The following is a 25,838-nucleotide window of genomic DNA, read 5'->3' as shown; positions in this document are numbered from 1 at the left end:
CACACCTGGTGACGTTCAGGGGTTACTCCTGGCTATGCACTCAAAAATCACTCCTGGCTTGGGGGACCATATGGGATGCCAGGGGATCCAACTATGGTCTGTCCTAAGCTAGCGCAGACAAGGCATATGCCTTACTACTTGCACCATTGCTCCGGTGCCCCTAATTTTAATTTTTAATTAAAGAACTGTTTACTATATTACATTTTCTAATATGATTATTTTACATACCTCAAACTAGTGAGATCATTATGTGTTTGTTTTACTTTTTCTGAGTTATTTCACTCAACATAAAATCTAGTTACAACCAGGATGCAGTGAATTGCATGATTTCACCATTCCTTACAACTGCATAGTGTATATATATACACATACATATATATACCACATCATCATAATCCATTCATCTCTTGTTGAACACCCAGGATGATTCCATTTCATAGCTATTGTATTTATTGCAGCAATAAATTCTGATGTACATATACCCTTTTATTCTTTTTTAAATAATTTTTATTGAGACCAAAGTGAATTATGAATCTTTCACAGTAATATTTAAGGTGCATAATAACAATAAATCAGGGCCATTCCCACCACCAGTGTTGTCCTCCCTTCTCCTCTGTTCCCAACATGCATCCCATATTTCCCTCCTTTGCCCCCCAAACTGCTAGTATAACTACTCTCCTCAGTGTATAGCTTGTTGTAGATTGGGTATCGATTCTGTTGATGTTGACTTTGAGTTTGGTGTTTAAGTCTGATACTTTTTTATTTCCACTCAATGTTCATACGACTGTTTGGACCTGGTACCCTCCATTTTCCCCCTCAATTCATGAGGCAGAACAAGATGATTCAAGTTATATGGTTCTGTTGGAAAATAAATAACTGGGAGCATTCCATCTAGAGCTTATAAATATCAATTTAAAAGAAGAAAAACAAAACAAGACAAAAAAAACAGCAACTAGAAAAAAAGGCACCCAGCTACTAAAACAACCACCATCATATCATAACTACAAGAATGAAAAAATAAAAAGAAGAAAAAAAGAAAAGAAAGAAAAAATAAATAAAAAGAAGACCATACACATAACGAATTTAGGAGGGCTGGTGTGGCAAGGTTTTGTGCTTCTTTTATTTGTTTTTGTTTTTTGTTTGCTTAGCCACAGTATTTGGGAAATTAGAAAGGGAATTTTCGTGGCTTAAGAGATACAGGGTTTCTCTGCCCTTGAAGCATTCTGCCATGGGGACAACTGCAGGTTCTATACACGCTCATTTTCACACCGCAAGGTCTTTTTATGGTGCCAGGAAACATTTCACTCAGCGGTGGATGATAACATCTCGCCTCTGTAGCTAGAGATCTTGGTATTTGCACAGGTCATAGGACAAAGGCTAGGTTAAAGTATTTCTTTACAGCTATAGAAGTTCTGTTTCATCACTGTTGTTGTAATCAGTCTTCTGTAATTAGTGGTCTTGGTATTTGCTCAGATACTAGGGCAAAGCCAAGGATGGAGTCTTTCATTATGGTTCTGGAAGTTCTGCTCAGTCACAATGGTCAAAGTCAGACCATTAGAATTAAAGATCTTGGTTTTTGTACAAATCCTAGGCTGAAGCCTAGGCTAAGATCTTTCTTATTGGTCCCACAATAAGTTCTGCCCAGTCATGGTTGTCAAAGTCAGTCTTCTGTAATGAGCAATCTTGGTTTTTGCACAGATCAAAGGATGACATGTCTTCTGATTTCATCTTGCCATTAGGTGATGAGATAGGGCAACCCACTCTGAGATCAAGTTGCTGCCGTTTCCTTGTTGTCAGGATGTCATATCAAAACTTGTGCATGATGGTGCCAGAGTGGTATTAGGAATTTCCCAAGGGGATGCTTGGTTCCTGGGCTGTTGCAGGGACTCTGTCAGTTCTACATCTGGGACCTGGGGTTTGTGGTTGGACGGTCACTGTCCGATCACATGGAGTCTAAGTTGGGTCCACATGACACATGTTCAGGGTGGGAGGCACCCCTGTATTATAAAATGTATGGGTCCTTATCCATAGTAGATAAGAGCTTGTTTCTGTGCATAAGATATTCCCTTTTTTAGAGTGTCTATACAAAAGGGAATGGTGCCATATTATATAGCTGGTGCATTTGGAAGTAAGAATAACAGGCTACACAATATCTGTACATTGGTTTTGACCTGAGCTTTTATCCCAGGCAAGACTTTTTCTTAAGTTTTTGTACCAAGCATAAACAAAACAGGTGAAGTTAAAGAAGTATATATATTAGAAGAAATAAATAAAAATAAATTTGAAAAAAGTAATGAAAAAATAAGTGATAGAAGAGGCATTTGAGAATAAACTAAGATTTTGCTTTCCAGAAGATTTTGATACCATTTTAATTTTATCAATAGTGTATTTTATTTAAACAACTTTATTACATACATGATTGTGTTTGATCATGTAAAGAGCACCACCCATCACCAGTGCAACATTCCCATCACCAGTGTCCCAACTGTACCTCCTTCCTACCCAACCCCCGCCTGTACTCTAGACAGGCTTTCTATTTCCCTTGTAGATTCTCATTGTTAGGATAATTCAAAACGTAGTTATTTCTCTAACTAAACAAATCCCTGTTTGTGGTGAGCTTGATGAGGTGAGCTGGAACTTCCAGCTCTTTTCTCTTTTGTGTCTGAAAGATATTATTACAAGAATGTCTTTCATTTTTCTTAAAACACATAGATGAGTGAGACCATTTTGCGTCTTTCACGCTCTCTCTGACTTATTTCACTCAACATAATAGATTCCATGTACATCCATGTATGGGAAAATTTAATGACTTCATCTCTCCTGACAGCTGCATAATATTCCATTGTGTGTATGTACCACAGTTTCTTTAGCCATTCATCTGTTGAAGGGTATTTTGACTGTTTCTAGAGTCTTGCTATGGTAAATAGTGCTGCAATGAATATAGGTGTAAGGAAGGGATTTTTTATTGTATTTTTGTGTTCCTAGGGTATATTCCTAGGAGTGGTATAGATGGGTCGTATGGGAGCTCAATTTCCAGTTTTTGGAGGAATCTCCATATCTCTTTCCATAAAGGTTGAACTAGACGGCATTCCCACCAGCAGTGGATAAGAGTACCTTTCTCTCCACATCCCCGCCAACACTGCTTGTTCTCATTCTTTGTGATGTGTGCCAATCTCTGGGGTGTGAGGTGGTACCTCATAGTTGTTTTTTTTTTTTTTTTTTTTTTTTGCATCTCCCTGATGATTAGTGATGTGGAGCATTTTTTATGTGTCTTTTGGCCATTTGTATTTCTTCTTTGTCAAAGTGTCTGTTCATTTCTTCTCCCCATTTTTTGATAGGAATAGATGTTTTTTTTTTCTTGTAGAGTTCTGTCAGTGCCTTGTATTTTTTGGATATTAGCCCCTTATCTGATTGGTATTGGGTGAATAGTTTCTCCCACTCAGTGGAGGGCTCTTGTATCCTGGGTGCTATTTCTTTTGAGGTTCAGAAGCTTCTCAGTTTAATATATTCCCATCTATTAATCTCTGCTTTCACCTGCTTGGAGAGTGCAGTTTCCTCTTTGAAGATGCCTTTAGTCTCAATGTCCTAGAGTGTTTTATCTATGTGTTGTTCTATATATCTTATGGTTTTGGGTCTAATATCGAGGTTTTTTATCCATTTGGATTTTAACTTCGTTCATGATGTTAGCTGAGGGTCTAAGTTCAATTTTTTGCAAGTGGCTAGCCAGTTGTGCCAATACCACTTGTTGAAGAGGCTTTCTTTGATCCATTTAGGATTTCTTGCTCCTTTATCAAAAATTAGGTGACTGTATGTCTGGGGAACATTCTCTGAGTATTCAAGCCTGTTCCACTGATCTGAGGGCCTGTCCTTATTCCAATACAATGCTGTTTTGATAACTATTGCTTTGTAGTACAGTTTAAAGTTGGGGAAAGTAATTCCTCCCATATTCTTTTTCCCAATGATTGCTTTAGCTATTCTAGGGTGTTTATTGTTCCAAATGAATTTCGAAAGTGTCTGATCCACTTCTTTGAAGAATGTCATGGGTATCTTTAGAGGGATCGCATTAAATCTGTACAATGCTTTGAAGAGGATTGCCATTTTAATGACATTAATCCTGCCAATCTATGAGCAGGGTATGTGCTTCCATTTCCACATGTCCTCTCTTATTTCTTGGAGCAGAGCTTTATAGTTTTCTTTGTATAGGTCCTTCACATTTTTGGTCAAGTTGATTCCAAGATATTTGAATTTGTGTGGCACTATTGTGAATGGGGTTGTTTTCTTAATGTCCATTTTTTCCTTATTACTATTGGTGTATAGAAAGGCCATTAATTTTTGTGTGTTAATTTTGTAGCCTGCCACCTTGCTATATGAGTCTATTGTTTCTAGAAGCTTTTTTGTAGAGACTTTAGGGTTTTCAAGGTAGAGTATCATGTCATCTGCAAACAGCGAGAGCTTGACTTCTTCCTTTCCTATCTGGATTCCCTTGGTACCTTTTTCTTGCCTAATTGCTATAGAAAGTACTTCCAGTGCTATGTTGAATAGGCGTGGTGAGAGAGGACAGCCTTGTCTTGTGCCAGAATTTAGAGGAAAGGCTTTCAGTTTTTCTCCATTGAGGACAATATTTGCCTCTGGCTTGTGGCAGATGGCCTTAACTATATTGAGAAAGGTTTCTTCCATTCCCATCTTGCTGAGAGTTTTGATCAAGAATGGGTATTGGACCTTATCAAATGCTTTCTCTGCATCTATTGATATGATAATGTGATTTCTATATATCTTGTTGTTGATGTTGCGTATTATGTTGATAGATTTATGGATGTTAAACCAGCCTTGCATTCCTGGGATGAAACCTACTTGATCGTAATGGATCATCTTCTTAATGAGGCATTGAATCCTATGTGCCAGGATTTTGTTGAGGATCTTTGCACCTGTATTCATCAGCGATATTGGTCTGTAATTTTCTTTTTTCATAGCATCTTTGTCTGGTTTAACTATCAAGGTGATGTTGGTTTCATAAAATCTATTTGGAAGTGTTCCTGTTTTTTCAATTTCATGAAAGAGTCTTGCCAGGATTGGTAGAAGTTCCTCTTGAAAGGTTTGAAATAATTCATTAGCAAATCCATCTGGGCCTGGACTTTTGTTTTGGGGCAGACATTTGATTACTGTCTTAATTTTCTCAATAATGATGGATGTGTTTAGATATGGTACTTCCTCTTCATTAAACCGTGGAAGATTATGAGTCCAAAAATTTATCCATTTCTCTCATGTTTTCATTTTTAGTGGCATAGAGTCTCTCAAAGTATTTTCTGATTACCCTTTGGATCTCTATCATATAAGTAGTGATCTCTCCTTTTTCATTCCTAATACGAGTTATCAAGTCTCTCTCTCTCTCTCTCTCTCTCTCTCTCTCTCTCTCTCTCTCTCTCTCTGTTAGTTTTGCCAGTGTCTATCAATCTTGTTTATTTTTTCAAAGAACCAACTTCTGCTTTCATAGATCTTTTGGATTGTTTTTCAGGTTTCCACTTCATTGATTTCTGCTCTCAGCTTTGTATTTCCTTCTGTCTCCCTATTTTTTTTTGTTTGTTTTTGGGCCACACCTGGCAGTGCTCAGGGGTTACTCCTGGCTGTCTGCTCAGAAATAGCTCCTGGCAGGCACAGGGGACCATATGGGACACCGGGATTCGAACCAGCCACCTTTGGTCCTGGATTGGCTGCTTGCAAGGCAAACGCCACTGTGCTATCTCTCCGGGCCCCTGTCTCCCTATTTTTGGGTCCTATTTTTGAGTTTTTTCTAATTCTATGAGCTGCGTCATTAAGTTATTCAGCTATGCCCCTTCTTCTTTCCTGATGTTTGCTTGCAAAGCAATAAATTTCCCTCTCAATACTGCTTTTGCTGTGTCCCATAGGTTCTGATAGTTTGTGTCTCCATTGTCATATGTTTCTAGGAAGGTTTTGATTTCCTCTTTGATTTCATCTCAGACCCACTGTTTATTCAGTATTAGGTTGTTTAACTTCCAAGTAAATTTTTTTTCTTCTGTGTCCCTTTGTAGTTCACATATAATTTTAGGGCCTTGTAGTCAGCGAAGTTAGCCTGCAAAATTTTTATCCTCTTGATATTATGGAGGTATGTTTTGTGTGCTAGCATGTAGTCTATCCTGGAGAATGTCTCATGTACATTAGAGAAGAATGTGTATCCGGTCTTCTGGGGTTGGAGTGTCCTGTATATATCTACTGGGCCTCTTTCTTCCATTTCTCTTTTCAGGTCTAGTATATTCTTGTTGGGTTTCAGTCTGGTTGACCTGTCAAGTGTTGATAATGCCTTGTTGAGGTCTCCCACAATTATTGTGTTTTTATTGATATTATTTTTCAGATTTGTCAACAATTTCATTAAATATTTTGCTGGCCCCTCATTTGGTGCATATATGTTTAGGAGAGTGATTTCTTCCTGCTGTACGTAACCCTTAATTAATATAAAATGTCCATCTTTGTTTCTTAAAACTTTCCTAAGTATAAAGTTTGTATCATCTGATATCAGTATGGCCACTCCAGCATTTTTATGGATATTGTTTGCTTGGATGATTTTCCTCCAGCTTTTTATTTTGAGTCTATGTTTGTTCTGACTATTAAGGTGCGTTTCTTGTAGGCAGCAGAAGGTTGGATTGAGTTTTTTGATCCATTTAGCCACTCTGTATCTCTTAACTGGTGCATTTAGTCCATTGACATTGAGAGAAAGAATTGTCCTGGGAGTTAGTGCTATCTTTATATTGAAGTTTGGTGTGTTTGTTGATCAGTCTTGTCTTAAAGTAAGCTGTTCAGTTTTTCTTTTAAGAATGGTTTTGAGGGGCCGGGCGGTGGCGCTAAAGGTAAGGTGCCTGCCTTGCCTGCGCTAGCCTTGGACGGACTGCGGTTCAATCCCCCGGTGTCCCATATGGTCCCCCAAGCCAGGAGCAACTTCTGAGCACATAGCCAGGAGTAACCCCTGAGCATTACCGGGTGTGGCCCAAAAACCAAAAAAAAAAAAAAAAGAATGGTTTTGAGTTTGTAAAGTTTCTGAGCTGTTGTTTGTCTGTGAAACCATGTATTGTTCCTTTAAACCTGAGTGAGTTTTGTTGGGTGTAGTATTCTAGGTGAAGCATTCATTTCATAGAGCTTTGTCACTATGTCCCACCACTGCCTTCTGACTTTGACTGTTTCTGGTGACAGGTCTGCAGGAAATCTAAAGGATGTTCCCTTAAATGCAATTTCTCTTTTTGATCTTGCTGCTTTCAGAATTGTCTCTATCTGTGGGATTCGTCATTGTTACTAGGATGTGTCTTGGGGTGTTTTTTCTGGGGTCTCTTTTAGTTGGTACTCTTCGGGTATGCAGGATTTGATCACATGCATTCATTAGCTCTGGTAGTTTTTCTTTAATGATGTTCTTGACCATTGATTCTTCCTGGAGATTTTCTTCCTGGGTCTCGGACTCCAATGTTTCTTAAGTTGTTTCTGTTGAGCTTATCATAGACTTCTATTTTCATCTGTTCCCATTCTTTGAGTAATTTTTCCATTGTTTGATCATTTGCTTTAAGGAGTTTTTCCAATTTCTTCTGCTGTATGGAATTGTTATTCATCTCATCTTCCAGTGTACTAATTCTATCCTCAGCTGCTGTTAACCCATGGGAAATCTCAACCATCTTTTACTTCAATTCATCTACTGAGTTTTTCAGACCTGTTATTTGACCTGAAATTTCAGTTTGGAGTTTTCTGATTTCTATCTTCATATTATCTTGATTCTTATTAGTGTTCTCTTCTATACTTTTTTTGAGTTCTTTGAAATCTTCCATATTGCGACTCTAAACTTCTTATCTGAGAGACTGACTAGTTGATTGGTCATGTTCAAGTCATCAGAGTTGCCATCGTCATTCTCTATGTCTGGTGCTGGCCTGTGTTGTTTCCCCATTATCACACTTGTATTGTGGGTTTTTCTACGTGTTGTGGTTGTATTCATTGTCTAAATGATGTGCACAGCAGGGAAGCGAAGCAGAGAAACCATGCTTTTCTGGCTCCCACCCTTTCTGTGCTTGTAAACTCACCTCCAGGGAAGGCTCCAGGGAAGGCGAGCTGTCCACAGATAAGCCACACACAGGATGAAATCAGGCCGAAAATGGAGCACAGCACAGAAGACAGGCAGATAGGGGTGCTGGCGTCTTAGTTCCTGCAGAGTTCAGTGGCTTCCCCTTTCTGGGCATGTAAGCTCACCTTCAGGGAAGGCTCCAGGGAAGGCGAGCCATCCTCACATGAGCCACACACAGGATGAAATCAGGCCGAAAATGGAGCACAGCATGGAAGACAGGCAGATAGGGTTTTGGCATCTGAGTTCCAGCAGAGTTCAGCGGCTTTCCCTTTCTGGGCTTGTAAACTCACCTCTAGGGAAGGCTCCAGGGAAGGTGAGCCGTCCGCAGATGAGCCACACACAGGATGAAATCAGGCTGGAAATGGAGCACAGCACAGAAGATAGGCAGATAGGTGTGCTGGCATCTGAGTTCCAGCTGAGTTCCTCAATTCTGTCTCTCACTCAGAAGCAGGCAGGATCACCGGCAGGAATGCTGATAAAATCCAGTCTCAGCAGCTGGAAACCGCATGGCCTAAGATGGTTTCTGCGCCCTTCTGACTTCGTGTTTTGATATGTCCAATCATACTTGTTCAACCTTGGGAGGTTATAGGAGTCCAAGAATTAATTCATTTCTTCCATGTTCTCTTGTGGCATAGATTTTCTCAAAGGAATCTCATATTACACTTTGAATTTCTGTAGAGTCTGTAGTAAGAAAAAAAGTAAAAAAAGTCTCCCCCTTTTCATTTTTAATTCAGTTCATTAAGTTTCCCTTTCTTTCATGAATCTTACTAGTGGTTTGTTCATTTTGTTTATTTTTTATGAAACTAACACTTGCTTTTATTGATCTTTTGGATTGTTTTGTGGGCTTTCAGATTATTAATTTCTGCTCTTAGCTTCATTATTTCCTTTCATCTATTTACTTTTAGTTCATTTTGTTGATTGTTTTCTAATTTTTAAACTGTGCCATTAAGTTATTTAAGTAGACTTTCTTTTTTTTTTAAATGCTTGTTAAGCTATAATTTTTCCTCTTAATTCCACTTTTGCTGCATCCCACAAGTTCTGATAATTTGTCTCTTCATTCTCTTTTGTTTCCTGGAATCCTTTGATTTTCTCTTTGAGATATCATCTCTAACCTACTCACTACATATATGTTTAAGTGTATGATTTCTTCCTGTTGCACACATATCTTGATTATTAAGAAATGTCCATCTCTGTCTCATAAACTTTTTAAACCTAAAGTCTTTGTCACCTGATATTAGTATGTCCACCCCAGCCTTTTTAATGGGGTTGTTTGCTTGAGTGATTGTTCTCAACCTTTGACTTGGAGTCTTTGTTTGCTCACTATTCAGATGTGTTTCTTGCAGGCAACAGAATGTTGGATTCAAAAACATGATTCATTTTTTCATTTATTTTCTCTTAATTAGTGCATTTAGTCCATTGACATTGAGAGAGATGATTGTCATGGAATTAAGTGTCATCTTATAGCAGGATTTTGTTGTATTTATTGGATTTGTCTTGGCTTAGAGTAGATCCTAACTCATCTTTATAGTTGGTTTTGAGTCTGTAAAGCAGGGGTCTCAAACTCAATTTACCTGGGGGCCACAGGAGTCAAAGTCGGGGTGATCCTTGAGTGCAAAGTCAGTAGTAAGCCTTGAACATTGGGGGGTGTGACCCAAACAACTAAAACAAAACAAAACAAAAAAGATTTTCTAGGGAAGGGTCACAAAATGTTGTATGGAGGGCCACAAACGGCCCACAGGCCGCAAGTTTGAGACCCCTGCTGTAAAGTTTCTCAGCTGCTGCTTATCAGTGAAGCTGTGTTTCCTTCCTTCAAACCTGAATAAAAGTCTGGCTGGGTGAAATATTCTTGGTGAAGCATTAATTTCATTGAGTTTTATCAGTATATTCCACCACTGCCTTCTGGCCTTGAGAGTTACTTGTGATAAATTTGCTGTAAAGCTTAAGTATGCCTTGTCACAGCTGTATTGGTCTAGACACTTTAGGGGTTCCCAGGAAAGTGGGTGCAGGGTTTGACAAAAGACAAGCCATACTCAATAGTAGGGATGAGTCTGAATTGAAGTGCTTTAATGAATGCTGCAGTGAGGTATTTAAATATAAATTTTACGTGCAAGAAACCACCTACATTTGCTTTCCTGTAAGGTTAAAAAATTGTACTTTTATGTTAGCAAAAACCTTGTCAGTACATGCTATTTGGTCTATAAGTTTTTTTCACAATAGACAATTCACAGGCCTTTAGTGTGTTACAAACCTTCTGAATGATAATTAAAATACAGAGGGTAGATGAGCCAGAGACTTTTCTGGGCTCAAAAGAGAAAAATTTAACATTTTAAGGTTTATTTACACCAAGGCTGGACCCTGGATGTCAATTCTGATATAAACTAAAAGATTAGCAAGTTTGTCAGGTGTTCCTATGAAGGGCTCCTTTTATGTGAGTGAGCATACTGCTTAAAGATATAGAACATTTTTTAAAAAACTAACTTCACTTTGAGGATTACAAAGTTATTTTTATGTTTTTTTTTATGCTGATTTTTTCTGGTAAAGTAATATTCAATCAAGGCCATATATATGTGTACTAATGTTGTCATCTGGAGGTAAATGCTTAACTATAGACATACTTAGTACAGCAGCAGGGAGATTCTTATTAGACCAAATAAATGTTTTCAACACTTACTAAGTTTGAGAAATACCACTCTTAATTTTCAAGGTAGCTACCTCTCTTTGAGGTCTTTCTCAGCCATCTGTACTGGGAGAGCTTAGCAGGCCTTCTAATTTTATCTTTCCTTAAACTGTGGCAGTTGTAATTCCTCTTTGTATATAATTTCTCTTTTTGATCATGCTGCTTTCAGTATTCTATCCCTATCTGTGGATCTGTGGTTTTCTTTTTGATTTTATTTTGGGGGGATCACACCCAGCAGTGCTCAGGGGTCACTCCTGGCTCTATGCTCAGAAATCGCTCCTGGCAGGCTCAGGGGACCATATGAGATGCCAGGATTCAAACCATCGTCCTTCTGCATGTAAGGCAAATGCCTTACCTTCATGCTATCTCTCCATCCCCTATCTGTGGTTTTCATTATTGTGACTAATGTGTGCCTTGGAGTGCTTTTCTTTGGATCTCCTTTAGCTGGTACTCTTTAGGCATCCAGAATATGGTTGCATGCACTCTTTAGTTCTGGGAAATTCTCAGTAATGATGACCTTGACTTGAAAACCTTTCATAAAGGTTTTCTTCCTGTGTCTCTGGGACTCCATTGATTTTTATGTTGTTTATATTGAATTTATCCCAGAGTTTATTCTCATCTGTTCACTTTCTTTAGGATTTTTTCCAGCCTCTTCTGTTGTATGAAGGTTTTATGGAGCTTATCTTCTATATCATTGATTCTGTCCTTAGCGACTGTTACTCTCCTGATGTGGCTTTCCAGCGAGGTGTTCATTTCATCTATCACCATTTTAGTTGTAATATTTTTATTTTAAATTTTCTCATTACTCTCAGATCCTATTGAATCTTCTGGGATATCTAATTATTTCTTTAAGTTCTTTGAACATTCATAATATTTTCTGTCCAAAGTTCTAATCAGAAATTTTATATAGATGGCAGGTGTTCATTATGTCTCCAGAGGTAGCTTCTTCAGTCACAAGGTGTGGTATGGTTCTGCATAGTTTTCCCATTGTGAACTTTGATGTACTGTAATAAAAGCGTTGTGGTACAGTTTCTTGACTGGAAGAAATGTGCAGCCATGGAGTGAAGCGGAGTGACTTCTCTCTTTCTGGTCTCACACTCTGATTAATTCAAGCTGGGATTCCCCCCCCCCCCAAACTCCTTCCATAACTTATAGGCAGTTGGTTCTGGTTCACATACCCTTACCCAGAGATTAATCCAATCTCTGATTACTACTAACAGTGGCTGCACTCTTGCTCACTTTTGAAGGAATGTTTTTAAGTCCTGGGGATAGATACCCCAAAGTAGAATTACTGTATCTACTCTCCAATTGCCTGCCACTTCCCAAACTCCTCATGGGTGGTGGACTTGTCAGATGATTAGCATTGACTGGCCTAAAATTATTGCTTTTTGTTACTTACCTTTCTTGCACTTATATAACCCCTATGAGACAAACATACTCTAGATGGCTCTCATCAAACAAAATAAGAGAAATAGAGATGTGAGACTGTTCTAGAATCTACAGCTTGGTACCAAGCAAGCTGATCCTGCCTATATCAAACTATCGTCAATTAATCCAGAGACACATGAGAAAGACTAGATGGAATTTGTTTTGAGCCTGAGCATCTGGAGTGAGGGGTGGATGGAGATCTATGTAGCACTAGTTTGGCAGCTCCTGGTTGACATTTATTGTGCCTGTAACAAGAAAGTCCAAAAGTGTAACCTGGGATTTGGATAGTTTTTAATGGAATTCCCATTCAGTTTATCTGTGCTTCTCTGGAGGCTGCAATCTCAGATGGTTTCCCTCTAGGTGGCATAACTGTACCTTCTCAGGCCATATCATCTGGAGGACAAGAAACTGTTCTTTAACCACCAAACAATAGTCCAGGGATTTACCACTGACTAGAACTAGTTAGATCTCTTCTGAGCTGGCCCAATAGTTGAGCAAAGATTTTTGCAACTTGGATTATTGTTAGAATTCCTGCTTTAAAACAGAAGAGGTCTTAGTCTTTTCCCCAATTGTAGGTCATTAAAAGGAGGGAAGAGGAAGGATCAGATTCCGATAGGCACCAGCAATGTGGAAGAGATTCTTAGAGTCCCTAACCTTGTTTTAAGTTTCTATTCAATATTTAACTCAAGACATTTTTCTTGGGGAACTGGAGGCCTGTATTTAATTCTGACATTGTGTCATCTCCCAGCATTACAGAGCACTAGCTCTAAACACAGAGCCATTAACAGTCCTCAGCATGGCTAAGTTTGACTGTTAAATATGCAAACAAACAAACAAAAGACATTTTTCTACCACTATGTTGTTAGAAGGGGAGAACTCTGACATTCTATTTGATAATTGGCAATGCCTCTGACCAAACCCATGTCACCATAGGCCCTGTAAAAGTAAGCATTTTTATTAGATCATTACTGTTATCCCCTTGAACTCACATAGTGTGGTATCTTGGGGGTTTAAGAAAATTAAAATAGGTTTTGCATACTAAAATTTTCTGTGTCTTAGAAGATGAAATTAATGCTACCATGAGAATTGAACTTTATGAATGGGATCTATTGGTAAAGATGCTATTCCACTGACCCAGCATTCTTTGTTTCTCATAGGTTAGCTATACATCTTATCCAAACACATTAACACATAGTAAACATTAAATAAAAATGTATGTTGAATGAATGTATTTAAAACAGAACCAAGATCTTCTTAAATAGTCTACTAATCTTTCAAGAATACTCTCCATGCCCCTTTGTAAGAATTCCTTTGTATTTTCTGTTTGTTTTTTTTTCTAGCCATACCTGGTAATGCCTAGGGATTACTCCTGGTTATGCACTCAGAAATTGCTCCTGGCTTGGGGGACCATATGGGATGCCGGGGGATCAAACCGAGGTCTGTCCTAGGCTAGTGAGCTCGAGGCAGATGACCCTGAATTCCTTTGTATTTAATGCTATCCCCTGAAGTTTCTGTAGAAATGCCAATCAAGCTATCTAGGAATATTTTAGCAAACAAAGTGGTAATCAGTTTCTTTGTTTTACTAATATACCTTCTTGACCTCAGAGAATCTGAAATATTGGCTGGTTTATTTTGTTTATTGCGGACCACATCCAGCTGTTCTCAGGAGTACAATTGGCTTTGCAATCAGGAATTCCTCCTGATGGTGTTCAGGGGAACATGTATGTTTCCAGGGATTAAACCCACTTGGCTCTGAGCAAGGCAAATACTCAATCTACTATAGTATCTCTCTGGCCCCAAATCTGAAATTCTGAACAAGGTTTGCAACCAACACATTTTGTCATTTAGCAGATTTTTATCTGTCTACAAAAATTGATGAATAACTACTGGGTGCCTTAGTAGTGTAAGGGAATCAAAATTGCATAGAAATAATACTTTCTTTTAATATGCCAACTATTATAATCTAATTATTCAAGCTTGAGAAAAACATTTAAAGGAGGGGAAGACTTGGGACTTTTTATGGAATTCAGATTCTTATGAAGCAACTTGTGTTGATGGTGATATTATACCCTTTCATCTCTAGTTATAAAGGACTCCAGCTCTATAGGAAATATCTGTCACTCATAAGACAAAAATGGCCTAAATCAAGTATTTTTATGTAATCTAGCATTAGCTGTATTTCCATGTTTTCTGTTCTTAAATTTTCCCCATAAATATGGTGCATATGTTCTTTAATGTTTCTGATTTGCTAATAATATTCTGATTAAATAATTCCACAGAATTGTCAGTTTGAGGGTGCAGATTCAGCTACATTTTTCTCAATTTCCTCTTTGTCTTTTTTTCCCTAGTTGGGCTTCGCTTTATACCATACAAATAGAAAACTAACATTGGAGCCTAAAATTACTGTCAATGCCAAGATTGTTGTGGTTGGTGCGTCTAATGTTGCCATTTCCTTCCTAGAGACATTGGTATTTTGGTGAGTGGTTTTACCTATTATTTGTTATTTACTCATTTATTCATTCCTATATCTGAAGTCCTATCCCATACAATAACATATCTGAATTTTTTTCCCATTCTTCACCTTACCTACATAGATTAACAAATTTGGAATATTCTAAGTGAGGGATTGGCAAAATGAACCTTCTACATGCTTTTGTAAAAAGCATTTATGGAATCAAGCACAGTCACTTGCTACCTATGATTATTTCCTCAGTAAAAAATGCAGGTTTGAGTAACTATAACAGAGCTTATAGCCTGAAATACCCAATATATGCACATGCTGACTGTTTACAGAAGTTTTCAAAGTTTTACCATACATTGACGTCTCTCATATTGACTTGGTAATAAGAATCATCTAGAGCATTTATTTAACATGTAGATTCCTGTGCTTCTACCTGATATACAGAACCAAAAATCCTGGGAGAAAGATCATGTGCCCCATATATATCACCAGGTATGTTTGGGAACCAGTTTTGAATTCAAGTATCACAAATGGGCTGTCAGAAATGAAAGACAAATCAGGAGCTTTTTTCAACATCTGTATTTTTGGTGACAGGGAACAGAGTAAATCCTATAGGGAAGACTGAGAACTATCACTCACTTCAGTACTTTTTGTTATCTTGAAAGCTGTAACTGGGCTTTCTCTCAGAAACTATTTTCCTGATGGGTGACTCTAACAGATTTTTTAGCTTTTCATGACTAGTTCTCCCTTTGATATTTGAATATTTTCTCCTTCTCAATTGAAGAGCCCACAGTATTATCCTAGAACATGATTTCATTGTCTGGTCTAAGCAGTATGACATAGAACCTTAGATGTGTTGCCTAACATCTCTTTCAATCTAATTCTCCATTGATATTTTAAAAAATGATCTCACCAGTGTTGAAAAAGACCCTGACTTTGGAGGATAAGGACTAACAAAACAGTCCAAGACTTTTTCAGTGTTCACTCTGCACCACATGAGAAATTTTAGGTCCAGTTCAAAAATGCAATGTGTTGAGAGATCAGTAGAAAGCTGGAAAAGAAACCTCACTGTGGCTCCTACAAAAACCACCAGCCCTAGGACAAGAGGTGGTACACTGTGAAAGGGTAGATGAGAAATGGAATACAGGAAATAACCAATGAACAGGATGCCTGGTTGACATAGAAACAGTCCAGCCCAAAAGGTTATTTTGCTCATTTGGCTTCACATTAGAAAAAGAACAGATGTGTGTGTTTGTATGTGTGTGTGTGTGTGTGTGTGTGTGTTTGTGTGTGTGTGTGTGTAGTTGCTACTTCCCAGTCAAACTGTTCTTATAGCTGGACCACACACTTACTTAATCAAGAATAATTCATATGTCATTGCTGAAACTAACAGTTTATGTGCTTTATTTAACCATTGTGGCCTATATGTCTTTTCGATGCAAGAAGGAACTAATGAGAACCCAGGAACATGTATGTTTTTGGCTACATGAAGATTTCAAGAAGCCACATGGAGGCTCAAAGTCTTTCCTTGATTTTTTTTAGGTCTTATCACCTAAGACAGTAAATATTTTACAATCATTTGTGATTGATCAGGTGGAACTGTGAAATAACAGCATCTTAAACATCATAACTATGTCTTAAATTTTAATAAACTATGTATTGAGTCATTATGTTCTGCTTCAATTATTAAATATAGATAAAAATTTTCTGTGAAATAAACTTAGATTTAACCAAGACTAGTTATAACTTTATATAAATACTTAATTAAATTCCTCAAACAGATCTTTTAAAAGCATGTTAAAGTATTCATAACTCTACCATCATCATACCAATTGTACACACTAAAAATAGACTGGTATCAGTTTACGGATCTCTAATCCTTAAGAGAGGAAATTGTTTTCTCATTATTTTCTCTAATTATTTTAAATTAGCAATCACCATGGTAACCTATTGCATATTTTACCTTACTAGCTTAACTGCCATTGAACTAGATTTTATTAAATAATTTGAACTGAATAAAATTTAAAAATAAAAACTAATTTTTATCAAACAGTGACCAACTCTTCCCCTATTTAGGATTAAATCCATATTTCAGATGCAATATTTAGAAAAATTGTCCTCCCTGAGTTCTTGGACTGCATTATCTAACCCAGCTGGTACACTATATTTTCTAAAAAAAAAAACCCATTTGAGACCCAGTTAACAACCTATTTTTCCAGGAAATCTAGTAATCCTGTAATCTGGTGACAAAGAAGATAATTCTTTGTTATTATGTTATTTTCATGTTATTATGCTATTTTACATTTAAGAAACATTATTTGGTCTTTTCTTCAAAGGATAAGCAAAACTGCACTAGCATCAGTTGTTTTCCCTGGTCATATCCTTTTTCCCCCAAGTGCACAGATGCCACTGTTGGAACTAATGCAATTTATTCAGTTATCAACTAATACATCAAGATGTCAGATATATTTGGGGAATTAATATTGAAGTTTTTTTTCTTTTAAGTACAGCACTCTTGTTGGTCCTTAGTTACTGCTCACCCACAGTGGCATCCACACAGACACCTTGTCAAGTTCTCAGACAGAGGGTTACCATGTCTGTTGTAGTTTTTTTTTTTTTTATAGAGCAAGACATCCTGGGGCCCATAGTGACAGACATCGATAATAGCCACTTTCCTAGGAACACATGCCAGTATCCCTTTCAGGTCTCCTGGTTATCCTAATCTTGGCAAAGCCTTGAGCATTGGGAGTGGCAGTTGCCATTAGAGTTTTCTATAACTTTTATCAGAGTGGCCCCGAGGGGCTGATGAAGGACAGATTCAGGATAATTTAGAGAGTTTAGTGTTGTTTTAATATAAAATAAAAAGTCATAGAGTTGGTAGGGGGATGGTGAGTCCTTTCTGAGCTCGACCTGGCTCCTGCAGCCCCTACAGCCTGCAGGTCTGAAGGTTTCAGGATAAGGTCAGAGATTCATTTACAAAGCAGACAGATGAAGTTCCAGGAGTAAGCCGGCTTTATTTCACAGTCCTAACCTAACATATACATTTCCTCACATGGCCTCTATGCTAAGACTTTTCCTAGCAGCTACCTCTCTGATCTTTCTGGCTCTCTCGGCCTCTGTCTCCCTTTCAGTTGCATTTTCCAGGTTTCCTAACTGACTAACTCCCTTTGCTGAAGTTACTGCTGCTGCTGCTTCTTTGATGATGCTCAGTTGGTGATGCTGAATCTGATGCTAAATCTCTGTTGAATCTTGTTGATTTTCACTTCTGCCCATTCTCGCTTCTGCCTCACTTCTCTCTTCTAACTTCTATCTCTTCTTAATCTCCCTCTTTCTTCCCATCCAGACTCCTACCTGCCTATTTCAGGTGTGGGCAGTTCTGATCATTCAGGTGGAATAAATAAAAAGTTGGGAGAGGAGATACCCACAGGTTTGGATTCTGCCAATTGTTCACCTCTCCAGGTCGTGTGTACTTACCTTCTGAGAGCAACATGTCTGAGTAATCCCTTGGGGGAGCTGAGGAGGGAACAGATTCAGACCCCCATTTTCCATTCCACCTATATGTCCTTTCACCATCACCTTCCATCATGTTGGTAAGAACCAGGAACCAGTAGAACCAGTAGGTGAGGGACAGCAGATATAGATCCAGGTCTAGGAGTGGAACTCTACTGAGGTACGGAATATTTCAAGACAGAAACCTCCAACTTGTTCTATCATGGAGACTAGACATGAGTTGTAAGGAAAAGGCAGCTCTATGATATTTCCAATGAATTTTTCATGTTGTTCATCATGCCAAGATGTTCCCTATCTTTTAGTCCAAGAAGTTCTTTCATGTTCTTTATATGATGAGACTGTCAAAGGATGGCACTCAAAGGATGTTTTAGTATGTTGATGCTTGTTGTGAGTAGATTGTGTTCATTCAGTTGCCCTGGCTCTTTGGGACTGAAAGTTCTTGGCTTTGGAAGTATAGAGCTTCAAATGGTGTTTCTCAGTACTTCTATCAAGAAAGTCCATTTAAACCTCTGACCATGGAAAGAAACAGATCTCAGTCTCAGACATCAGCTAAGCTGCAGTGCCTGTCATTGCTTTGGCCATCATTGCTTTCTGAGTGGTGGAGGGTCTGTGCAGAATAGCCTGCTGACAGGAAGGGTCCATCATCCTGGGAACTCTGCCAATCATAACTAAAGTTAACTTGTTCCCATATCAACTCCAAGTTCAGAAAGGTGACCCTTTGGCCTCTGTTAAGGAAACTATTTTCTGGTGAAAAGTTTTGCAATTAAGTCTAAAAAACTCCAAAAACCAAGAGATATCTTTCTACAAAAGTAGAAAGAAAAGAAGATAGAAAAGGAAGTCTTGTTTTGTTTGTTTTGTTTGGTGGCACTTAAAAGTTACTCCTGGGAAGTTTGGGGGCCATATGGGATGCAAGGGATTGAACCTAGGTCAGCCGTATTTGAGGCAAACACTTTACCTGCTGTGCTATCGCTGTGGTCCCAGAAAAATCTCGTTTTTTTACCAGTCATATTTTGTACCAAGTTTAACCCTGCTGAACTTTCAAGATATACTATTTAGAATCGTTGAATTTTTGGGCCCGGAGAGATAGCACAGCGGCGTTTGCCTTGCAAGCAGCCGATCCAGGACCAAAGGTGGTTGGTTCGAATCCTGGTGTCCCATATGGTCCCCCGTGCCTGCCAGGAGCTATTTCTGAGCAGACAGCCAGGAGTAATCCCTGAGCACTGCCGGGTGTGACCCAAAAACCAAAAAAAAAAAAAAAAAAAGAATAGTTGAATTTTTTCCATAAAAACCAGCTTATTTGTTAAAGAAATATGAAGGTGTTAGGGGGGCTAGCTTATGTGTTATATGTGTTATTTTTGAGGATCTAAATCTAATCCCAGTTTCACATGAATTCATACACAGCACTGGTACCATGGGGCTCATACTACAGGGCAGACCATTGCCAACAATGGCTCCAAGCTGCTGGAACACTGCATGCAGTCACTAAGAAAAGTATAGATGTGGAAATCCTGTTACTAAAGAGCAAGAGATGCCAGTGAAACAGTACAGGGGTTAAATCACATGCAATGCATGTGGCCAGATCCAATTTGATTCCCAGCATTGTCCTTTGAGCATTGTGAGGTGCATATCTGAATACCCCTGAGATTAGCTAGAAAATTTCAACCACAGGTTGAGAAGCACTAAATGCCCAGGTTCTCATGTCAAACCATAGTTTACAGAGAATCACAAGAAGGACCTAGGTCATTTAACTAGGAGCCTCCTCCTCCTCCAAAGAAAGGGGCCAGGAACATGGTCAGTGAACTTGAATTTTATTTATTTTGTACTGACAGTGTAGACCAAGGACACCAACATCACCTAAAGTTGGTTGGGAATGCCACTCAGGTCCTCCCCACAGTGTCTCAATAGACATAGTTTCTCTCAGGTTCAAACAGAATAACTTTTCTCTCTCATGAGCATGAACTCTTTGAACTAAAGTAGTTACTACTTTGTTCTGCTTCAATTTATATATTTCTGGGCTGCAATATGTTCTATTATTTACTCATAATTATAGAGTATCTACTTTTAATCCATTATTTTTAAAATCCTCCCTAATTCAATTGTGAGGTAAAGAGTCTCTCAAAGAGCTATAATGGCACTAGAAAAATGCATTGATGAGTCCCAGGTTGACAGTGACTGAAAGCAACCCTGGGTGGTATCCCAGCAATTGGAGAAATCAATGCCCTGTCTCATGGAGAGAGTACAGCTGGTCTTAAGAGCCACATTTTACTCAGCTTCCACTTATGTGCTGAAGGAGTTTTTCAAAACCAAAACTAGACATTCATACCAAAACACCCAACCAAATAAATCATCTCCCTAAAGAATAAAATCTTCCATTTCTAACACGAACATAGAATCCTAACCTGGTTATCCATGTTGAGAGAACAAAGATGAGCCAGGGCCCAGTAGGGCACTTTGGTGAAGTTCCATTTGTGGCTGGATGACCTGTTATCGGGCCTCACAGGACCACACTATATCCGGCACAGCTGTGGTGTCTGGCAGCAACCATCCAAGTGCTGAGGCTTAATTAGGCTTTTTATCTTTACATTTGTCTGAGGACATCTGAAACCTTCAGTGTGGCCTGTCATTAATTAGGTGACTAATTAGATAGTTAGTGTCTCTGAGCTCAGAACCAAACCCCAATGAACAGGTTGGTGACTGTCATAGTTTTCTTCTGTTGGGCTCTGCTACAAGCAGGGATGGGCATATGCTTTCCTTGATTGCCTTTTTAGGTACCAGAGGAAAGGCAGTGTGGCAGACAACCTTACAGGATATTCATGTGGCATGACTGGAGAACACAAAGGAAGTGGAGTGTTGAGAGGGAGTCACAACATGCCATATTATATTGCCATCAATATGAGACATGTTAGGGGACAAGGCTAACTCACCATCTAGTTGCTGGGATGGGCAAGGAGAGGATAAAGTCACTTTTATTTCTCACAATATCCATGCAGACAAATATTTTTGCCAAAATATTTTGCTACCAGAAACAAATGATTCAGAAGTCCCCCTGATGTTGTGGCCACAATTGTGTCCCCAATCTGATGTCAAGTTTTTAACTATAATTAGCATTTTGAAAATAAAGTATCTTCTTTTTTATATTAATATCCTTATCTAAACAACTTGATTACAAAAAATATGATTGAAGTTGGGTTAAAGTCATGTAAAGAACACCCCCCCCCCTTCACCGGTACATTCTCACCACCAATGTCCCAAATCTCCCTCCTCCTCACCCCACCCCCACCTATACTTTAGACAGGCTTTCCACTTCCCTCATTTATTCACATTGTTATGATAATTATCAATGAGTTATTTCTCTAACTGCACTCACCATTCTTTGTGGTGAACTTTATGAGCTTGGTGAGCTGGACCTTCCAGCCCTCCTCTCTTTGTCTCTGAGGATTATTGAAATAATTTATTTTATTTTTCTTAAATCCCATAGATGAATGAGACTATTCTGTGTCTGTCTCTTTCCCTCTGACTTATTTCATCAGCATAATAGATTTCATGACATCCGCATATAGGAGAATTTCATAAATTCATCTCTCCTGACAGCTGCATAATATTCCATTGGGTATATGTGCCACAGTTTCTTTAGCCATTCATCTGTTGAAGGGCATCTTGGTTGTTTACAGAGTATGGCTATTGTAAATAATGCATCAATGAATATAGGTGTGAGAAAGGGATTATTGTATTGTATTTTTGTGTTCCTAGGGTATATCCCTAGGAGTGGTATAGCTGGATTGTATGGGAGCTCAATTTACAGGTTTTGGAAGTTATCTCCATATTGCTTTCCATAAAGGTTGAATTAAACTGCATTGCCATCAGCAGTGGATAAGAGTTCCTTTCTCTCCACATCCCCACCAACACTGCTTGTTCTTATTCTTTGTGATATGCGCCAAGCTCTGTGGCATGAGATGGTACATTATAGTTGTTTTGATTTGCGTCTCCCTGATGATTAGTGATGAGGAACATTTTATCATGTGCCTTTTGGCTATTTGTATTTCTTCTTTATCAAAGTGTCTGTTCATTTCTTCTCCCCATTTTTTGATGAAATTGTGTTTTATTCTTGTAAAGATCTGTCAGTGCCTTGTATATTTTGAATATTAGCCCCTTATCTGATGGGTATTGGGTGAATAGTTTCTCCCACTCAGTGGATGGCTCTTGTATCCTGGGCACTATTTCCTTTGAGGTACAGAAGCTTCTCAGCTTAATATAGACCCATCTGTTTATCTCTGCTTCCACTTGTTTGGAGAGTGCTGTTTTCTCCTTAAAGATGCCTTTTGTCTCAATGTAATGGAGTATTTTTAACTAAATGTTGTTCCATACCTTATGATTTCAGGTCTGATATCAAGGTCTTTAATCCATTTGGAGTTTACCTTCGTACATGGTGTTAGGTGGGGGTCTGAGTTCACTTTTTTGCACATAGTTAACTAGTTGTGCCAACACCACTTGTTGAAGAGCCTTTCCTTGCTCCATTTAGGATTTCCTGCTCCTTTATCAAAAATTAGGTGATTGTTTGTCTGGGGAACATTCTTTGAGTACTCAAGCCTATTACACTGATCTGAGAGTATCTCTTTATTTCAATACCATACTGTTTTGATAACTATTGCTTTGTAATACAGTTTCAAGTTGGGGAAAGTAATGCCTCACATATTTTTCCCAAGGAGTGCTTTAGCTATTCGAGGGTGTTTATTGTTCCAAATGAATTTCTTCTTTGAAGAATGTCATGGGTATCTTTAGAGGGATCACATTAAATCTGTACAATGCTTTGGGGAGTACTGCCATTTTAATGATGTTAATCCTGCCAATCCATGAGCAGGGTATGTGGTTCTATTTCCTAGTGTCCTCACTTATTTCTTGAAGCAGTATTTTATAGTTTTCTTTCTATAGGTCCTTCATGTCCTTAGTCAAGTTGACTCCAAGATATTTGAGTTTGTGTGACACTAATGTGAATGGGGTTGTTTTCTTAATGTTTTTACTGTTTCTTAATATTTATTTAATTTTTCCTTATCATTATTGGTGTATAAAAAGGCCATTGATTTTTGTGTATTAATTTTGTAGCCTGCCACCTTGCTATATGAATCCATTGTTTCTAGAAGCTTTTTGGTAGAGTCTTTTTTTTTGCCTCCTTTCTTATTTCTTTTTTTTATTTTTTTATTTAACCAACTTTATTACATACATGATTGTATTTGGGTTTCAGTCATGTAAAGAACACCACCCATCACCAGTGCAACATTCCCATCACCAATGTCCAAAATCACCCTCCTCCCCACCCAACCCCCACCTGTACTCTAGACAGGCTTTCTATTTCCCTCATACATTCTCATTATTAGGATAGTTCAAAACGTAGTTATTTCTCTAACTAAACTCATCTCTCTTTGTGGTGAGCTTCATGAGGTGAGCTGTAACTTCCAGCTTTTTTCTCTTTTGTGCCTGAAAATTATTATTGCAAAAATGTTTTTCACTTTTCTTAAAACCCATAGATGAGTGAGACCATTCTGCATTTCTCTCTCTCTCTCTCTGACTTATTTCACTCAGCATAATAGATTCCATGTACATCCATGGATAGGAGAATTTCATGACTTCATCTCTCCTGACAGCTGCATAATATTCCATTGTGTGTATGTACCACAGTTTCTTTAGCCATTCATCTGTTGAAGGGTATCTTGGCTGTTTCCAGAGTCTTGCTATGGTAAATAGTGCTGCAATGAATATAGGTGTAAGGAAGGGGTTTTTGTATTGTATTTTTGTGTTCCTAGGGTATATTCCTAGGAGTGGTATATCTGGGTCGTATGGGAGCTCGATTTTCAGTTTTCGGAGGAATCTCCATATCGCTTTCCATAAAGGTTGAACTTGACGGCATTCCCACCAGCAGTGGATAGAGTTCCTTTCTCTCCACATCCCCGCCAACACTGCTTGTTCTCATTCTTTGTGATATGTGCCAATCTCTGGGGTGTGAGGTGGTACCTCATAGTGGTTTTGATTTGCATCTCCCTGATTATTATAATGTGGAGCATTTTTCATGTGTCTTTTGGCCATATGTATTTCTTCTTTGTCAAAGTGTCCATTTCTTCTCCCCATTTTTTGATGGGATTAGATGTTTTTTCTTGTAAAGTTCTGTCAGTGCCTTGTATATTTTGGAGATTAGCCCCTTATCTGATGGGTATTGGGTGAATAGTTTCTCCCACTCAGTAGGGGGCTCTTGTATCCTGGGTGCTATTTCTTTTGAGGTTTAGAAGCTTCTCAGTTTAATATATTCCCATCTGTTAATTTCTGCTTTCACTTGCTTGGAGAGTGCAGTTTCCTCCTTGAAGATGCCTTTAGTCTCAATGTCCTGGAGTGTTTTACCTATGTGTTCTTCTATATATCTTATGGTTTTGGGTCTGATATCGAGGTCTTTAATCCATTTGGATTTAACCTTCATACATGATGTTAGGTGGGGGTCTAAGTTCAATTTTTTGCAAGTGGCTAGCCAGTTGTGCCAACACCACTTGTTGAAGAGGCTTTCTTTGATCCATTTAGGATTTCTTGCTCCTTTATCAAAAATTAGGTGATTGTATGTCTGGGGAACATTCTCTGTTCAAGTTTATTCCACTGATCTGAGGGCCTGTCCTTATTCCAATACCATGCTGTTTTGATAACTATTGCTTTGTAGTACAGTTTAAAGTTGGGGAAAGTAATTCCTCCCATATTCTTTTTCCCAATGATTGCTTTAGCTATTCGAGGGTGTTTATTGTTCCAAATGAATTTCGAAAGTGTCTGATCCACTTCTTTGAAGAATGTCATGGTTATCTTTAGAGGGATCGCATTAAATCTGTACAATGCTTTGGGAAGGATTGCCATTTTAATGATGTTAATCCTGCCAATCTATGAGCAGGGTATGTGCTTTCATTTCCACGTGTCCTCTCTTATTTCTTGGAGCAGAGTTTTATAGTTTTCTTTGTGTAGGTCCTTCATATTTCAAGTTGATTCCAAGATATTTGAGTTTGTGTGGCACTATTGTGAATGGGGTTGTTTTCTTAATGTCCATTTCTTCCTTATTACTATTGGTGTATAGAAAGGTCATTGATTTTTGTGTGTTAATTTTGTAGCCTGCCACCTTGCTATATGAGCCTATTGTTTCTAGAAGCGTTTCCTTAGAGACTTTAGGGTTTTCTAAGTAGAGTATCATGTCATCTGCAAACAATGAGAGCTTGACTTCTTCCTTTCCTATCTGGATTCTTTTGATATCTTTTTCTTGCCTAATTGCTATAGGAAGTACTTCCAGTGCTATGTTGAATAGGAGTGGTGAGAGAGGACAGCCTTGTCTTGTGCCAGAATTTAGAGGAAAGGCTTTCAGTTTTTCTCCATTGAGGACAATATTTGCCTATGGCTTGTGGTAGATGGCCTTAACTATATTGAGAAAGGTTCCTTCCATTCCCATCTTCCTGAGAGTTTTGATCAAGAATGGGTGTTGGAACAAGTGTCAGCTCTAATATGATATCCTGACAATGAGAAAAATGGGAACAACTTGACCTAAGAGCAGGTTATCCTACCTTACCAGCTAACAATAAGACAAAATCAGAAGACTTGTCACCCTTTGGTAGGTCTAAAAGCCAAGATCGTGATTTACA

The 25,838-nt window shown here is 38.4% G+C and overlaps 1 protein-coding gene across 1 annotated transcript in view; it reads left to right on the top strand.

Annotated features, from left to right (window-relative positions):
• CFAP61 (cilia and flagella associated protein 61) overlaps window positions 1–25,838 on the top strand; it is a 391,053-nt gene that overhangs the window by 197,347 nt on the left and 167,868 nt on the right. The window contains exon 19 of the mRNA XM_049774327.1: window positions 14,564–14,691. Within this exon, the coding sequence (XP_049630284.1) occupies window positions 14,564–14,691 (128 nt within the window). The remainder of the gene's footprint in view (window positions 1–14,563; window positions 14,692–25,838) is intronic.

The sequence above is a fragment of the Suncus etruscus genome, chromosome 6, assembly GCF_024139225.1.
Source record: "Suncus etruscus isolate mSunEtr1 chromosome 6, mSunEtr1.pri.cur, whole genome shotgun sequence".
Lineage (NCBI taxonomy): Eukaryota > Metazoa > Chordata > Mammalia > Eulipotyphla > Soricidae > Suncus > Suncus etruscus.
The sequence above is the reverse complement of the archived record's forward strand: the minus strand, read 5'-3'. Positions and strand labels throughout refer to the sequence as shown.